This window comes from Perognathus longimembris, chromosome 14 (assembly GCF_023159225.1).
Source record: "Perognathus longimembris pacificus isolate PPM17 chromosome 14, ASM2315922v1, whole genome shotgun sequence".
Classification (NCBI taxonomy): Eukaryota; Metazoa; Chordata; class Mammalia; order Rodentia; family Heteromyidae; genus Perognathus; species Perognathus longimembris.
In genome coordinates this window covers 61967056-61982521 of record NC_063174.1, presented here as the reverse complement: position 1 = coordinate 61982521, position 15466 = coordinate 61967056, and the positions used below count along the sequence as shown (strand labels likewise).

General features: G+C 65.1%; 2 protein-coding genes across 2 annotated transcripts in view; one reads left to right on the top strand and one right to left on the bottom strand.

Moving 5' to 3' along the window:
- Window positions 1–15466, top strand: part of Ahnak2 (AHNAK nucleoprotein 2) — a 211084-nt gene that overhangs the window by 115664 nt on the left and 79954 nt on the right.
- LOC125363449 (apoptosis regulatory protein Siva-like) lies at window positions 8000–12018 on the bottom strand. Its single transcript, XM_048362682.1, is given in 5 exon segments — window positions 8000–8160; window positions 9898–10066; window positions 10068–10093; window positions 11885–11975; window positions 11977–12018. Coding segments are annotated over 5 exon segments (474 nt in total). The 5' UTR covers window positions 12004–12018.

Here is a 15466-nt window from a genome sequence, read left to right as displayed (position 1 = left end):
GGCTTTGTGGCAGGGAGGGCCAGCGGGAACACCCGGCCCTCTCTGCCCCTCCTTGGCCTGCACCACCCGGAGGGTTAGGGTGAAAGCCCGCCGGTGCTCGCCCGGGGGTCTAGCAGGCCTGGCCTCTGACCTGGCTCCGATGCCTTTCAAGACATGTCCACCCAGCAGGACACGCCTGGGGGAAGTGGGATGTTGACCCAGAGCAGTGCCCGAGCCCCAAGGAGAACGGGGGCCTCGGGGTGTCGCCCGCATAGGTCAGTGTTGGAAGCCAGGGGCGCGAGGATCCGGCGCCTGCACTGGTGGCTGCGGAGGGTGCTGGCGCCACCTGGTGGCTGCCTGGAAGAACGCCCTCCGCCAGGGGGTGGGTGCCCGGGCCACGGGTGGCACCGGGCCCCCGAGCGCATCACCCTGGACAGGTGGAAATGTGCGAGGCCCGTCGGAGGCGTGCAGGTACGGAGGGGGTGGGGCGTGGGGACAGCAGAGTGCCCCAAGGCCTCCGGACGGCCCCTGGGCTCCATCGGCCAGAGTTACGATCCCACAGCTCTGGGAAGCACAGCTTTGCACACCACAGTGCTTGCAGCGAGGATCACCGCACGGACTCCATTCTGCCAAACACGGCAGGCGTGGCGTGGCCCACGCGGTGGTGGGGTGGCAGGCGTGGCGTGGTTTCCACGGGCAGGGGCTCCGCACGGCGGGTCTGGGCCGCTTCCCGTGCCGCCCTCTTGGGCACAGCGCACGGCCCCTCATGAGTGGGCAGAGCTCTGAGGGGATGCCCAGGTGCATCCCCTGCCCCAGGAGGCAGTGTTCCCAGGGTGTGGGCTGGGAGGGTGTGCAAGGAGCCCAACATCTCATGAAGGTTCCGGAACGTACAGTGCCCTGCAAGAGGCAGGCATGGCCCGGCCCGCAAAGCCTAGCGCGGGTGGGGAGGGCAAGGGCCCTGTGGCCACAGAGGGTGAGCGGCAAGAACCAGCCAGCGGGCATTAGGGGACTCACAGCAGGAGGAAAGCTACCAGCGGCTCTAGCACGACTCCCCGCGAGCAGGAAGGCTGGAGCTGGGGGAGGCCTGGGCCCCCCTTCCCCAGACCCGCTGCACCGAGCCCTCGGTGCGCGTGCGTCCCGTGCCTCTGCTCCTCACGGTGGTACCGAGATCCGCTTGCCCAGCCGGTGCTCACTGCGCCATGCGGGCCTCCAGCCCTTTTTGCTTTCATTTCCAAGATGGAGTTTTGCACTGGGGCTGGCCTGAGACAGAATGAAGTGCCTTTTACCTCTGTCTCCCGGTGGCTGGTCTAACAGGTGTGACTCACCGTGCCTGACGCGCTCCTTCTTACGGCTGAGTAATATTCCATCTCGTTTGTAGCACTTCTTTCTCTTTTTTTTGGCCAGTCATGAGGCTTGGACTCGGGGCTGAGCACTGTCCCTGGCTTCTTTTTTTTTTTTTTTTTTGGCCAGTCCTGGGCCTTGGACTCAGGGCCCGAGCACTGTCCCTGGCTTCTTCCCGCTCAAGGCTAGCACTCTGCCACTTGAGCCACAGCGCCGCTTCTGGCCATTTTCTGTATATGTGGTGCTGGGGAATCGAACCTAGGGCCTCGTGTATCCGAGGCAGGCACTCTTGCCACTAGGCTATATCCCCAGCCCCTGTCCCTGGCTTCTTGTTGCTCAAGGCTAGCACTCTGCCACTTGAGCCACAGCGCCACTTCTGTTTTTTTCTGTGTATGGGGTGCTGGGGAATCGAACCCAGGGCTTCACGCATGCTAGGCCAGCCCTCTACCTTCCTAGCCCTATAGCACGTAACTGCTTATCCGCTGACCCCTTGGCAGACCCTTGGGTCATTTCCACCCCTTGGTCATTGGGAGCTGCTGTCAACACTGCTGTATGACAGGGCAGAGACGGACTCTTTGTTGATGTGTGTGCTGGTTGGGCTTGAACGCAGAGCCTGGGTGCCGTCTCCACTTTGGTGCTCACGGCCAGCGTGCTCTCACTTGGTCCACAGCTCCACTTCTGGCTTTTTTGGTGCTAAGAACCTCCTGCCCAGGCTGGCTTCAAACCACAGTCCTCAGATCTCAGCCTCCCAAGTGGCTACGACTCCAGGCGTGAGCCCCTGGTGCCCGGCCGGCTGCTCTTTCGCAGTCTGTGCTGTCCTTCGTGTGCACGCCCGCCGCGGGGCAGTGTGCGGTGTTCTTCTCTGCAGTGCGTGCGGGAGCGAGGGCTCCAGCCTCCCCGCGCCCTGGCTGGCTTTGCTCGGGCGGCAGCCCCGCTGTGGGTGTCCCGTGGTATTGGGTCGGCCGTGATGTGCAACACCGCAGCTGTCACTGGCCACCGCGTGTCCTCCTGAAGAAGGTCCACTCGAGTCCTTGCCTGGTTGCCGAGCTGCGCTGTGTATTTTCCTAGGTGGTCTTTGCGTACATTGTTCCATGCGGGTTCTTATGAAGAGAGTACCTCCTGTGTTGTCTCACGTGCAGCTTGCAGAGCTGGGAGACATTTCTGCAGGTTCCCTCCAGTCTGCTTCGTTTTCCTTTGGCCTGGAACGCTGTCAGGCCTCAGCTTTACCATGCGTCCGACACACCTGCGTTCCAACATCCCTCCCCCCGCGTGCAGCAGTGCCGCAGTCAGCAGGCGTGACGTTTATCCTGGCCAGGGAGGAGGTAGGAGTGGCTGGCGGGGCACCAGGGCAGCACCATGAGGAGAGCCAGGTCTTGCCTAGATGCCCGTGAGACTCTGCCTTCCACGCACCAAGCCTGCAACCCCACAACCCCACCCCCAGCCCCTTTGCTCTGCTCACCACGAGGGCCAAAACTCCAACAGGGCACCCGGAGGAGACGCAACATGTCACAGCCACCGGCCTGGGCATGGGAGGGAGGGCAGCTTCATTTCTTTTTTTTTTTTTTGCCAGTCCTGGGGCTTGGACTCAGGGCCTGAGCACTGTCCCTGGCTTCTTTTCTCGCTCAAGGCCAGCACTCTGCCACTTGAGCCACAGCGCCACTTCTGGCCGTTTTCTGTATATGTGGTGCTGGGGAATTGAACCTAGGGTGTCATGTGTACGAGGCAATCACTCCTGCCACCGGGCCATATCCCTAGCCCCGGAGGGCAGCTTCAGACTCGCCCCCCTCCCGGCCCAGTCTCCCCGCTGCTGGGATGAGAGCCCCACGCCCAAGTTTTCCTTGCTTCCTTCCGTGCTTATCTTCTCCAGGCCTGGGGCTTGAACTCCAGCCCCTGGGCTTCTTTTGCTCAAAGCTAGGCCTTGAGGCTTTCTGTGTATGTGGTGCTGAGGACTGGAACCCAGGGCTGCAAGCATGCTAGGCAGGCGCTCTCCCACTGAGCTGCATTCCGGCCCCCAAGTTCTTCTCTAAATCACTGGTTACTAGGGGTGACGGCAGCAGGTGCAGGTGTGAATGAGTGCACAGCCCCCCCCCCACCACGCGGGTCGCCCGGGCCGCAGGGCAGGAGCCAGGCAGCAGGAGGCGATGGCCTCGGGAGAGACAGGGAGGGTGAAGGCCGAGGCCCCTGGATGCTTCCGGATACTTCCTGAAGCGTGATGCTCGCCAAAAAGCATCCAACGAGCTCCTGCGAACCCAGATCCTTAAGCTGAGCACGCGTGGCCTCCACGGCGTTTTCCAGGCTGTGTTCGAAACTGAATTTCAAAGGCGGCACCGCTGCCTGCCCCTGCGGGCTGCCAGTCCGCCGCTGTTACCTCTGTCCCCCGCGGTGGCCCCTCTTCCCCGCCGCTTTTAAGGGGTCTGACCACGCAGCCCCCATTTTCTCCGTGGGTTTGTGGAGCCTCTGGGGCGCGGCTTCCTGACTGTGGCGCGGCTGCCCTCTCCTGGGCACTGGCGACCATGGCCTCGCCAGCTCTTCCCCGCTCTGCTCCGCTGTGCTCTGCCTCACCGGCCCGCGCCCTTCCCCTGCTCTGCTCTGCTCTGCTGTCCCTCACCGGCCCGCGCCCTTCCCCTGCTCTGCTCTGCTCTGCCTCACCGGCCCGCCTGCGCCCTTCCCCTGGCTCTGCTCTGCTCTGCCCTGCCTCACCGGCCCGCCTGCGCCCTTCCCCTGGCTCTGCTCTGCTCTGCCCTGCCTCACCGGCCCGCCTGCGCCCTTCCCCTGGCTCTGCTCTGCTCCGCTGTCCCTCACCGGCCCGCGCCCTTCCCCTGCTCTGCTCTGCTCTGCTGTCCCTCACCGGCCCGCGCCCTTCCCCTGCTCTGCTCCGCTGTGCTCCGCTGTCCCTCACCGGCCCGCGCCCTTCCCCTGCTCTGCTCCGCTGTGCTCCGCTGTCCCTCACCGGCCCGCGCCCTTCCCCTGCTCTGCTCTGCTCTGCTCTGCTGTCCCTCACCGGCCCGCGCCCTTCCCCTGCTCTGCTCTGCTCTGCTCTGCTCTGCTGTCCCTCACCGGCCCGCGCCCTTCCCCTGGCTCTGCTCTGCTCTGCCCTGCCTCACCGGCCCGCCTGCGCCCTTCCCCTGCTCTGCTCTGCCCTGCCTCACCGGCCCGCCTGCGCCCTTCCCCTGGCTCTGCTCTGCTCTGCTCTGCCTCACCGGCCCGCCTGCGCCCTTCCCCTGCTCTGCTCTGCCCTGCCTCACCGGCCCGCCTGCGCCCTTCCCCTGGCTCTGCTCTGCTCTGCCCTGCCTCACCGGCCCGCCTGCGCCCTTCCCCTGGCTCTGCTCTGCTCTGCTCTGCCTCACCGGCCCGCCTGCGCCCTTCCCCTGGCTCTGCTCTGCTCTGCCCTGCCTCACCGGCCCGCCTGCGCCCTTCCCCTGCTCTGCTCTGCTGTCCCTCACCGGCCCGCCTGCGCCCTTCCCCTGGCTCTGCTCTGCTCTGCCCTGCCTCACCGGCCCGCCTGCGCCCTTCCCCTGGCTCTGCTCTGCTCTGCCCTGCCTCACCGGCCCGCCTGCGCCCTTCCCCTGGCTCTGCTCTGCTCTGCCCTGCCTCACCGGCCCGCCTGCGCCCTTCCCCTGGCTCTGCTCTGCTCCGCTGTCCCTCACCGGCCCGCGCCCTTCCCCTGGCTCTGCTCTGCTCCGCTGTCCCTCACCGGCCCGCGCCCTTCCCCTGCTCTGCTCTGCTCTGCTCTGCTGTCCCTCACCGGCCCGCGCCCTTCCCCTGCTCTGCTCTGCTCTGCTCTGCTCTGCTGTCCCTCACCGGCCCGCGCCCTTCCCCTGCTCTGCTCTGCTCTGCTCTGCTGTCCCTCACCGGCCCGCGCCCTTCCCCTGCTCTGCTCTGCTCTGCTCTGCTGTCCCTCACCGGCCCGCGCCCTTCCCCTGCTCTGCTCCGCTGTGCTCCGCTGTCCCTCACCGGCCCGCGCCCTTCCCCTGCTCTGCTCTGCTCTGCTCTGCTGTCCCTCACCGGCCCGCGCCCTTCCCCTGCTCTGCTCTGCTCTGCTCTGCTGTCCCTCACCGGCCCGCGCCCTTCCCCTGCTCTGCTCTGCTCTGCTGTCCCTCACCGGCCCGCGCCCTTCTGGCCGGTTTGACGCCCTGTGCCCAGGCTCACGGCTCTTTCCCTCTGCGGGTTCTAATCCGAGCCGGTGCATTTTCCGTCTGAGACGTCGTGTCAGCTCAGAAAGCTCAGTTCCTGTCTGTGTGTGGGTGTGCCGGTGCCAGGCTCGAGCGCCGGGCCGGCCCTGGGCTTCTCCCCGCGCTGGCACACCTCCGCCTGCAGCGCTTTGCTAGTTAGCTGAGAGTCTTAAGGATTTGCCTGGGCTGGCTTAGAAACCAGATCCTTCCATCTTCGCTTCCCAAGCAGCTAGGATTGCAGGTGGGAACCACTGGCCCCTGGTAGTTCTTGTCTGTGCTTAGTACGTACCATTTCCTCCATCCTTTCAGAGCATAAAGAATGAACTTAACTCATGGGCAGGGGCGAGAGGGGGAAACTGAAGGAAAGCAAAGGAAGGGATGACATTGTCCAAGAACTGGACTCATCACCTGATTTATGAGTGGCAACCCCTCTGTACAACACCCTAATACCAACACTGTATTAAAAAAAAAGAACGACAGCCATTTTTTTGTCTTTGTCTACTTAGAACTGCTCAGTCCCCCGGTCACTTCTGGGTCCCACAGTGGGTCCCTTCCTGCGTCTCTGCTTCTGGCAGTGCTGGGGCTTGACCCGGGGCCTCGGCCTGCCAGCCGGTGCACTACCCTTGGGGTGCACCTCGTGTCCTTTGCCTTGGACTTTGACTAGAAACTTGTATTGATGCTCAGGTTGGCCTGGACTGCGATCCTTCCATTTCTGCTTCCCACCAGGGCTGAGATGACAGGCCACGCGCTATCCCAGCTTCTTATTGGTCGCTAAGAGGTCTCGTGAAGTGTTTGATTGGAGTCCCACCTCCTGAGCTGCCGGGACAATAGGTCACCTGTGCCCCGCTGCAGGTTTACACTGAACACCAGACATTGGCAGTCCTGCCTGACCGGGGAAGGAGCAGGGCCACCGGCTGGGGCTCGTGAGTCAGCGCCCCGCTCTGCCCTGCGGGTCAGCCTGCCGCAGCCCCGCCTCTCCTCACACCCGAGCAGGGCCCTGGACAGATGCCCTGCAGGACTTTCCACTTCGGTGCGCCAGCTCCAGCCACCAGCCCCGCCCTCCCAGTGAACAGACAGGAGGCCACACGTGCAAACATAGAGGTTTACTCACTTCTGTCATCAGAGCTACAAAACATCCCATGCGACCGCCGCTTCGCCTCCTGCGGCAGGCAGCCGGGCGCCGTCTGGTGGAGCTGCCTTCCCCCGCCGCCTCAGACGGCAAACATGGCGCAGCCTGCGCACAGCGCCTCCTCGCAGACGTCGCCGTCGCCGGAGCTGTGCGCCAGGGGGAGAGGAAAGCGGCCTTAGGGCCTCAAGGTGCCTCCCTGGGTCTGGGAGACAGACGCGTGCTAGTGCTATCTCAGGATGGTCCCCGGCTGGGGCGGGGGGGGGGACAGACGGACGGACACACACCTGGACTCCAGTCCACCCCGCTGCCCCAGGGAAGGCGAGGTGGCTCTGGAGAAGAGCGGGAGCACACACATGAGGGCACAGAGCTGAGAGCTGCCCACCATGCCGGCCACTGTGTGTGTGTGTGGGGGGCAGTCTCCCTCCCAGCCCCGCGGGTGTGGGGGGGCAGTCTCCCAGCCCCGTGGGTGTGGGGGGGCAGTCTCCCTCCCAGCCCCGTGGGTGTAGGGGGGCAGTCTCCCTCCCAGCCCCGCGGGTGTGGGGGGGCAGTCTCCCTCCCAGCCCCGCGGGTGTGGGGGGGCAGTCTCCCTCCCAGCCCCGCGGGTGTGGGGGGGCAGTCTCCCTCCCAGCCCCGTGGGCCAGTTCCGCAGGCCCTCTGACCTCAGACCTCGGCCCAGCACGCACAGCCAGCCCTGCTGCCAGAGCTCTCTCTATGGCTCTTGCTTGGCCACAGCCCAGCCCGGTCTGGTGCGGGGACTCCTTCCCAGGTGCTGCCCACACGGGTCCTGGGAGCCCCCTGGGCCAAGTCCTGACCTGCGGGGTCAGAACCCACGAGAGGCCGGTTGGGAGAGACCCTGAGAGGACACAGCACGTCAGGCGCAGCCGCCGGCCACACCGTCTCAGATGACTCGTGGACGGCGCTGGGGGCCACAGAGCGGCTGCCAGCTGGTGGGGAGGCCTGGGTCTCGTGTCAGAGAAGCCCTTGTTTTCCGCTGCCGTCCTGATGCGTGGTGCCGGCCAGCGCAAGCAGCAGGGACGCGGCAGATGCGGCAGGCACAGCAGGCAAGCTTGCAGACCCCCCTTCCTGCTCGTGACCACCGGGTGGGCTGTCCCCGTGAGGACTAAGATGTTCACGTTGGGGCTGGCGACCCACGTGGCATCTTGGTGTGCTCTGCGGCGTCTGGGGAGAGGGGGCCGGAGCGGCCGCCGTAGGCCACGGAGCCGGTTGTTTTGGGAAACTTGCGTTTCCTTAGAAAGGGTCACGAGGTCTCCAGGGAAAGAGGTGAAACCCGCATCCCCCTCAGATCCCGACCCGTGAGGCGAGGGTAACGGCCCCCGCAGGGAGAGGCAACGTGACTCCAGCAGCGCCGGGCGGACACTTACTCTGCGAGGCCACACAGGGCGCAGGCCACGGCGCCACAGCCCCAGCAGGTGCGCACGCACTGCCGGCACACCGCCTGCTCGCACTGGCTGCACGCGGCCTTCCCGTCCACGGCTCGCACGCACGAGGAGCAGGCCACGGGCGCCGTCCCGGACGCGTCTGCGAGGAGGAAACCGGCCATCAGCCCCGGAAGAGGACGGGGGACACCGGGGCCCGCGAGGCCACCGAGCCCCTCCCTCGGCGAGGGGGGCAGATCCAGACCCCCACCCCCGCCGCTTACCCCTGGATCCTTTACCAACCACCAGCCAGGCTCAGCACCAGAGACCCAGCCACCCAGGCCCTGGGCCCACCAGGCCAGACTGCAGGACAGAGCTACTGCTGGCACTTAGAGCAACTCGCCCTCCTCTGACCACGCCGCGTTCACACCGCATGCCCCGTCACGCGCAGCGTTCACACCGCATGCCCCGTCACACGCAGCGTTCACACCGCATGCCCGTCACGCGCAGCATTCACGTCACACGCAGCGTTCACACCGCATGCCCGTCACACGCAGCGTTCACACCGCATGCCCCGTCACACGCAGCGTTCACACCGCATGCCCGTCACACGCAGCGTTCACATCACGCGCAGCGTTCACACCGCATGCCCTGTCACGCGCAGCGTTCACACCGCATGCCCCGTCACGCGCAGCGTTCACACCCGCATGCCCCGTCACACGCAGCGTTCACACCGCATGCCCGTCACGCGCAGCGTTCACACCGCATGCCCGTCACGCGCAGCATTCACGTCACACGCAGCGTTCACACCGCATGCCCCGTCACACGCAGCGTTCACACCGCATGCCCGTCACACGCAGCGTTCACCACCGCATGCCCTGTCACGCGCAGCGTTCACACCGCATGCCCTGTCACGCGCAGCGTTCACACCGCATGCCCCGTCACACGCAGCGTTCACACCGCATGCCCGTCACGCGCAGCGTTCACACCGCATGCCCTGTCACGCGCAGCGTTCACACCGCATGCCCTGTCACACGCAGCGTTCACACCGCATGCCCTGTCACGCGCAGCGTTCACACCGCATGCCCTGTCACGCGCAGCGTTCACACCGCATGCCCGACACGCGCAGTGTTCACACCGCGTGTCCCTATCACGCAGTGTTCACATCACGCGCAGCGTTCACCACCACATGTCCCCGTCACACGCAGCGTTCACACCGCGTGTCCCGTCACGCGCAGCGTTCACCACCGCATGTCCCCGTCACGCGCAGCGTTCACACCGCATGTCCCCGTCACGCGCAGCGTTCACACCGCATGTCCCCGTCACGCGCAGCATTCACACTGCATGTCCCCCCGTCACGCAATGTTCACACCGCATGCCCCCGTCACACGCAGCATTCACACTGCATGTCCCTGTCACGCACAGCGTTCACACCGCATGCCCCCGTCACACGCAGCATTCACGTCACACGCAGCGTTCACACCGCATGTCCGTCACACGCAGCGTTCACACCTCATGCCGTCACGCGCAGCATTCACACCGCATGTCCCCGTCACGCGCAGCGTTCACCACCGCGTGTCCCGTCACGCGCAGCGTTCACCACCGCATGTCCCCTGTCACGCACAGTGTTCACACCGCATGCCCCCGTCACGCGCAGCGTTCACACTCACGTCCCTGCCTGGCCCACTGCCTCGCTGGTTCCCAGGAGGTTCCCGGGCTCCCTCAGGGCTGGGCTCAGGGGCGCGGCAGGGACTGGTTTTAGCCCTCGGCTGACAGGCCCTGAGCCTCTCCACACGGGTGACTGCCCGGGGCTGGGCGGGTGGCCGGCAGAGCCGTGCCTTGCTGTCACCCACCCTCAGCACCACAGCCAGCCCAGCCGGTGTCCCCGGCAGCCACTCACCAGCATCGGAAGCCTGGGCGCAGCTCCGGATCAGTCGGCCATCGGGTCCAATCAGCATCTGCCCTCTGGTAGCCCGCGGGGTCCCCGTGGGGCCGGGCTGCGGAGACTCTGGCAGGTGGACGATGGCACAGCCTTCGCCCCACGTGTGACCCCTGCAGGCCTGGGCCCCCGCGGAAAAGGAGCTGCTTGGTCCTCTCTGGGAAGACAGGCCATTCCCAAGTTTACACCGCAGCCGCCACATGAACCTCCTGTGCCGGCCCAGCGAGGAGCTCCGTGTGCCACGGACCTGGGCCCGCGGCGGTCCCTGGCAAGTCAGGGCCTCCTTGCCTCTAGGCCCCCCAGCTCAGCGGCCACCTCCTCCCGGACGCTCTGGCCGCAGCCCACCAGTGTCTGACACGGGGCTCCTCCAGGCTTCATTTTCAGCAACCACAGCTGGTCTCATCTCAGTGGATCAGGCCCTTTTCCCTGCCCTGCCCTGCCCAGCACGTCCCTCCTGCAAGCTGGAAGAGGCAGTCCCCCCACTGGGGCGTTCCTTCTCAAGTGTGGGGGTGTCAAGGACATCGGAGGCAGCTAGAGGCTCAGACCCGCACCTATAGCCCCAGACCAGCAGGCTGACACTTGGCTCACCCAAGGGGCCAGAGCCCGTGACCCCAGACACACAGCCAACCCTGAGAGCCCGAGGAGGGAGGCCCCATGACCTCAGACACACAGCCAACCCTGAGAGCCCGAGGAGGGAGGCCCCGTGACTCCAGACACACAGCCAACCCTGAGAGCCCGAGGAGGGAGGCCCCGTGACCTCAGACACACAGCCAACCCTGAGAGCCCGAGAAGGGAGGCCCCGTGACCTCAGACACACAGCCAACCCTGAACCTGGGGAGGGAGGCCCTGTGACCTCAGACACACAGCCAACCCTGAGAGCCCGAGGAGGGAGGCCTGTGACCTCAGACACACAGCCAACCCTGAACCTGAGGAGGGAGGCCCCGTGACCCCAGACACACAGCCAACACTGAGAGCCCGAGAAGGGAGGCCCTGTGACCTCAGACACACAGCCAACACTGAGAGCCCGAGAAGGGAGGCCTGTGACCTCAGACACACAGCCAACACTGAGAGCCCGAGGAGGGAGGCCTGTGACCTCAGACACACAGCCAACCCTGAGAGCCCGAGGAGGGAGGCCCCGTGACCCCAGACACACAGCCAACACTGAGAGCCCGAGGAGGGAGGCCTGTGACCTCAGACACATAGCTACCCCAGAAAGCCTACGAGGAGGGGCTTAGGGACCCTCTCAAAATACTCGCTCAGATGCCAGTGTGCTGTGATGTCCGTGGTTATCAGCGGCTGTGGGAAATTCCACATTAGTGGCTCTCCTGAGTGGAGGCCACGAGGAGGACTGGCATGCTAAGGCTGATCTTGTCCTGGAGGAGTCCTGGTCCATTCAGGGTAAAGAGGCCAGGGTGTGGTGGGGGTGGTGGCCCTGCCCTGTACTACATAGGGAGCCTCAGAGCCCAGCACCCCTCCCCTGCAAGTGTTCCAGCACCGAGAGCGGGTAGAGCCAGACCGACTGAGCTCCTTCTAGAGTGGCAGCCCTGGGGTTTGAGGCAGGCCTTTTACTGCTAGCGCCACACCGGGTCCTTCTCATTTCCAAGCAGGGTCTTGGTGTTCGCCCCAGTCCTCCCGTGCCCGGTTTCCCTGTGGCTGGATGACAGGCCCGCACACTCGATGGTTTTCGGCGGCGGTGGAGTCGCACTGGGCTTTCTGGCTGCCCGTGGGGGGGCCGCGACGCCGGCTTCCACCGACGAGACGGGCGGTGGCGCTCGGCCCCTCCCCGGGGCCAGTCGTCCCCGAGGGAAGCCTCGCGTTCCCGGCGGCCCCGCGCCCCCGCGGCGCTTCCCAGCTCCGGCTGGCTCCGCCCCGCCCCGCCCCGCCCGGGTCCGGGTCCGGCCCGGGAGCGACCCGGAGCGAGTCCCGCCCGGCGGCCGCCCGCACTCACCGAAGACCTCTCGCGCGTAGCGCTCGCCGCACACGCCGCGGCTCAGCTCCCTCGGGCCCACGCGGACCTTGAGCTGCAGCGGGGCGGCGTCCGGCGAACGGGCAGCCCCGCTTGGGCATGGCCGCGGGCCGCGGGGCCGCGGGGCTGCAGGACGCGGACGGCCGCGCGCCTCGGCGACTCGACGTCACAGCCGCGCGCCAACCGCAGGGCGGGGGAGGGGCGGGGCCGGAGAGGAGCACGGCTCGGGATTGGCTGTCTAGAGGTGGGAGGCGGGGACAATTCCAGGCGCCGCGCGGGATAGGCCTGGCCCGCGTCGGAGGTGGGACTCTGTGGCGCGGGAAATGCCGCGAAGGGGCCGGGCTCGTGCCTGATAGGCCGAAGGGCCGGGTTGGGGGCGGGTCTCGCGCGGCGCGCGGCTCCGGATAGGTCAGAGCTAGGGCGGGGCGGGGCTCCCGGGCCGGACGTGGGCGAGTCTCCACGTGGGCTTGTGTTTTCGGTCGGCCGGCTCCTCTGGCCTCGGTGATGACCCCGGGCTGGTGTCCTCCCGGGTCCCCGGTCGGGGTGCGTGGGGCGCAGCGCGGCGCCCCCTCCCTCCCGTGCTCCAGTGTGTCCGGTGGCCGCGAGCCCGGGCCTCAGACGCCGGCCCTGGCGCCCCGCCGGCCCCTAGCCAGGCTCGTGGGGCCTCTGGGCCCGCCGATCGGAAGCGCCTCGGGATTGGGGCTTGAGCGAGGGACCCGGCTTGCCGAGCAGGTGCCCCACCGTGGAACCGCACCTCTAGTCCACTTTTCCGTGTTATTTTTTTCAGACAGGGCCTAGCTTCTTGGAGTCGGTGCTGAGCAGTGTCACCGGAGGAGGCCCGGCGTGGGAGGAAGGCCCCTGGGGGCGTGACTCGGACCGGGAGATGTGGGCGGCCCCTTCCTGCCTCCGCCCGTCCGCTTCCGGGCCGCCGGGAGCGAGCTGCAGCGCTCTGCCACGCCCCGGGCCCGGGCGGCTTCTCACCACTGCCCAAGCCCTGGAGCCTGGGGCCGTGAGCCGGAATAAACCCTCCTGTAAGTGTTTTGTCACAGCGGCTCGCTGTGGAGCACTTCCTTATTCCGGTGACAGATGTATCGGCCCCTGGGTCGGAGTCTCTCTCAGGAAACTGGAGCGCTGGCCACTGCACCATGGCTCCTGTGTGTCCTTCTGTTCCTTCTGAGAAAGCCTCTCTCTCCCACAGCTCTGACTGGAGGGCCGGACAGATGCAGCAAATGCCATCGAATGGGACGAGCAGTTAGTCACAGGCTGATGAGAGTTGCTCTCTGGAAGAGCCAGTGGGAGGAGGAGCCGTCCAGGACCCAGATGCCCAGCCTGTGGGTCGGAGGAAGGGATGAAGAGAGACTTACAGGCCAGAACCTTCCCTGGAGCCAGGTGCCACCCGAACTTCTCTGGTCTAGAGGGGAGTAGAGTCCCCAGGGGGCTGGGCCACCCTGAGGACTGGGGAACAGCAGAGAGCTGTCTGGTCTCTTCTGGTTCTGCGTTGTACATGGGGGGGGGTGGGGGACACCCCTTCCTCAACTCGTTCTCCAGACATGTACCACCTGAAAATGGGTAAGCTCCTTGTCCCTCTTGTGTGCCGGGAAGTTGAGTGCGGCGGGGACACTGAAACCCGAGGCCCCTTGAGCACAGAGGGAGCCCAGTGGCACTGCGCCTTCCCACGGTGTCCGGAGACCCCAAGGCCCCTCTCCGCACTGCTTGGAAAGGGGCGGCAGCGAGTGCAGTAGGAGTCACCAGTTTTCTGCACGGTTGTCCGCCATGGCCTCTCCAGGGTGTGGGCCAGTCAGGCCCTCTGTCTAGATATTCCCTGCGGCTGCCACGTCACCTAGAGAGCCACTCTAAATGTCTCCGGGAGCATAGGCCACCGTTGGTGCGGCAAGCTTCGGTCAACAGAGGGGCGGCTGGGTTCATGCAGTGAATTGCAGAGGGACTGAGGGCAAGCAGCCCAACTGTCATAGAGGGGGTCTGCCTCTCTGTGGGTGGGGGCTGGTATCACAGCCCTCCTGGACCACCTCCCTGGCAGGTCCAACCTGGGTAGCAGCTCTGGTGTGTTCATTCACTCAGGTGGTTGGTCAGGTTTTGTGGGGAGGGGAGCAATAATGGAGCTTGAACTAAGGGCCTTGTGCCTGCCAGGCAGACACTCTTACCACTTGAGCTATGCCCCCAATCCTTGTGTGTATGTGTTCGCATGCACACGTGTGTGTTCACATGCACACGTGTGTGTGTGCAAGTGTGTTTGAACTCGGGGCCTCATATGGACAGGTTTGTGTGGCCCCACGCAGCCACATCCCAGCCCCGTTTTTCAGTGGTTATTTTTAGGACAGGACTTCCACGCTGGGTGATTGTGCCAGAGCTGTGATCCGCCTGTTTTTAGGCTTCTGATTGTCCTGCAGTCTCAAGGCTGTCACTGCATCCAGACTCCTCCTGGTGGAGATGGAGACTCTCAAGGACTCTTCTTCCTAGGCTGCTGATCTGCCACCATGATACTCTGGGTCTCAGCTTCCCGTGGAGGTTAGAGTGACAGGTGTGTGTCTGTCTCATAAACGTTCCTCCCGGCTGGCCCTGAACTGCGAGGCCACTGAGCTCTGAAGTAGCATGAGCCACCAGCACCCAGCTTCTACTCTGTTTCTGAGCTGGGTACTCAGGCTTTGTGCCTGGGATCTGCCCTCCACCCTTCTGCTTTCCGCTCCTGTGGAGCTGGGCATGTAGGCCCAGGCCCCCACACCCAGCCAGGTGATTCGTTTCGAAAAACATTCCGTACATTGGTCTCCTACCTGAGCTTGCTCTGCTTTGTTTTCTGAGCAAACACATGCCTTTGTGTTGCGATACCAAAATGCAGGGCTCTGTCTTGACCTGACTACAGCCATCGCGGTCCTAACCCCCCGTCACCCACCAGTGACCCCAGTGCTGCCCCTGGCCTGCGGGACACGGCTACCTAGAGTGCCAGCTGAAGTGGTGCTGGTGGGGGCCTGCCACCCCAGCCACGGAGGACCTGGCCAGATGTATGGGACTGTCTCCAGTTAGCCAGCAGAACGCTCAAGTGCTAGAGTGTCAGCCTTGCACAAAAAGCCAGATGAGACTATGAGGCCCTGAGTTCAAGCCCCAGTGTCTGCACACGCATGCGCGCACACACACACACACAGAGGACAGCGAGCTGAGGGTGTTGTGCCAGCTGTGGGTGCAGTTTCCTGGGTGATGCTGGCTAGGTGTACTGCAGTTGTCCGTGGTCCACTCTGCCCAGTTTAGTATGTAATTCCCCCTCCTGTGCCTGGGGATGTGACACTGTCCTGCTGCCGGCGATGGCAGGACAGTTTGGGCCGTCCTGTCCTCCTGCCCGTCGCCTCTCTCCTGCCCAGCAGCTGCTCCTCTGTAGGGGGCTTTTCTCCTGGGAAGCATCCCAAGGCTCTGGGACTCAGGAGGAGTGCTCACCACTCAGTAGAAATGCCACACGGACAAAATCAGGACAGGCAGACCACAACCATTCTCACTCAGTGGCTCCTGAGTATGTTTATTACAACATGGCTCCAACTGGACATGTGCCACGTGACC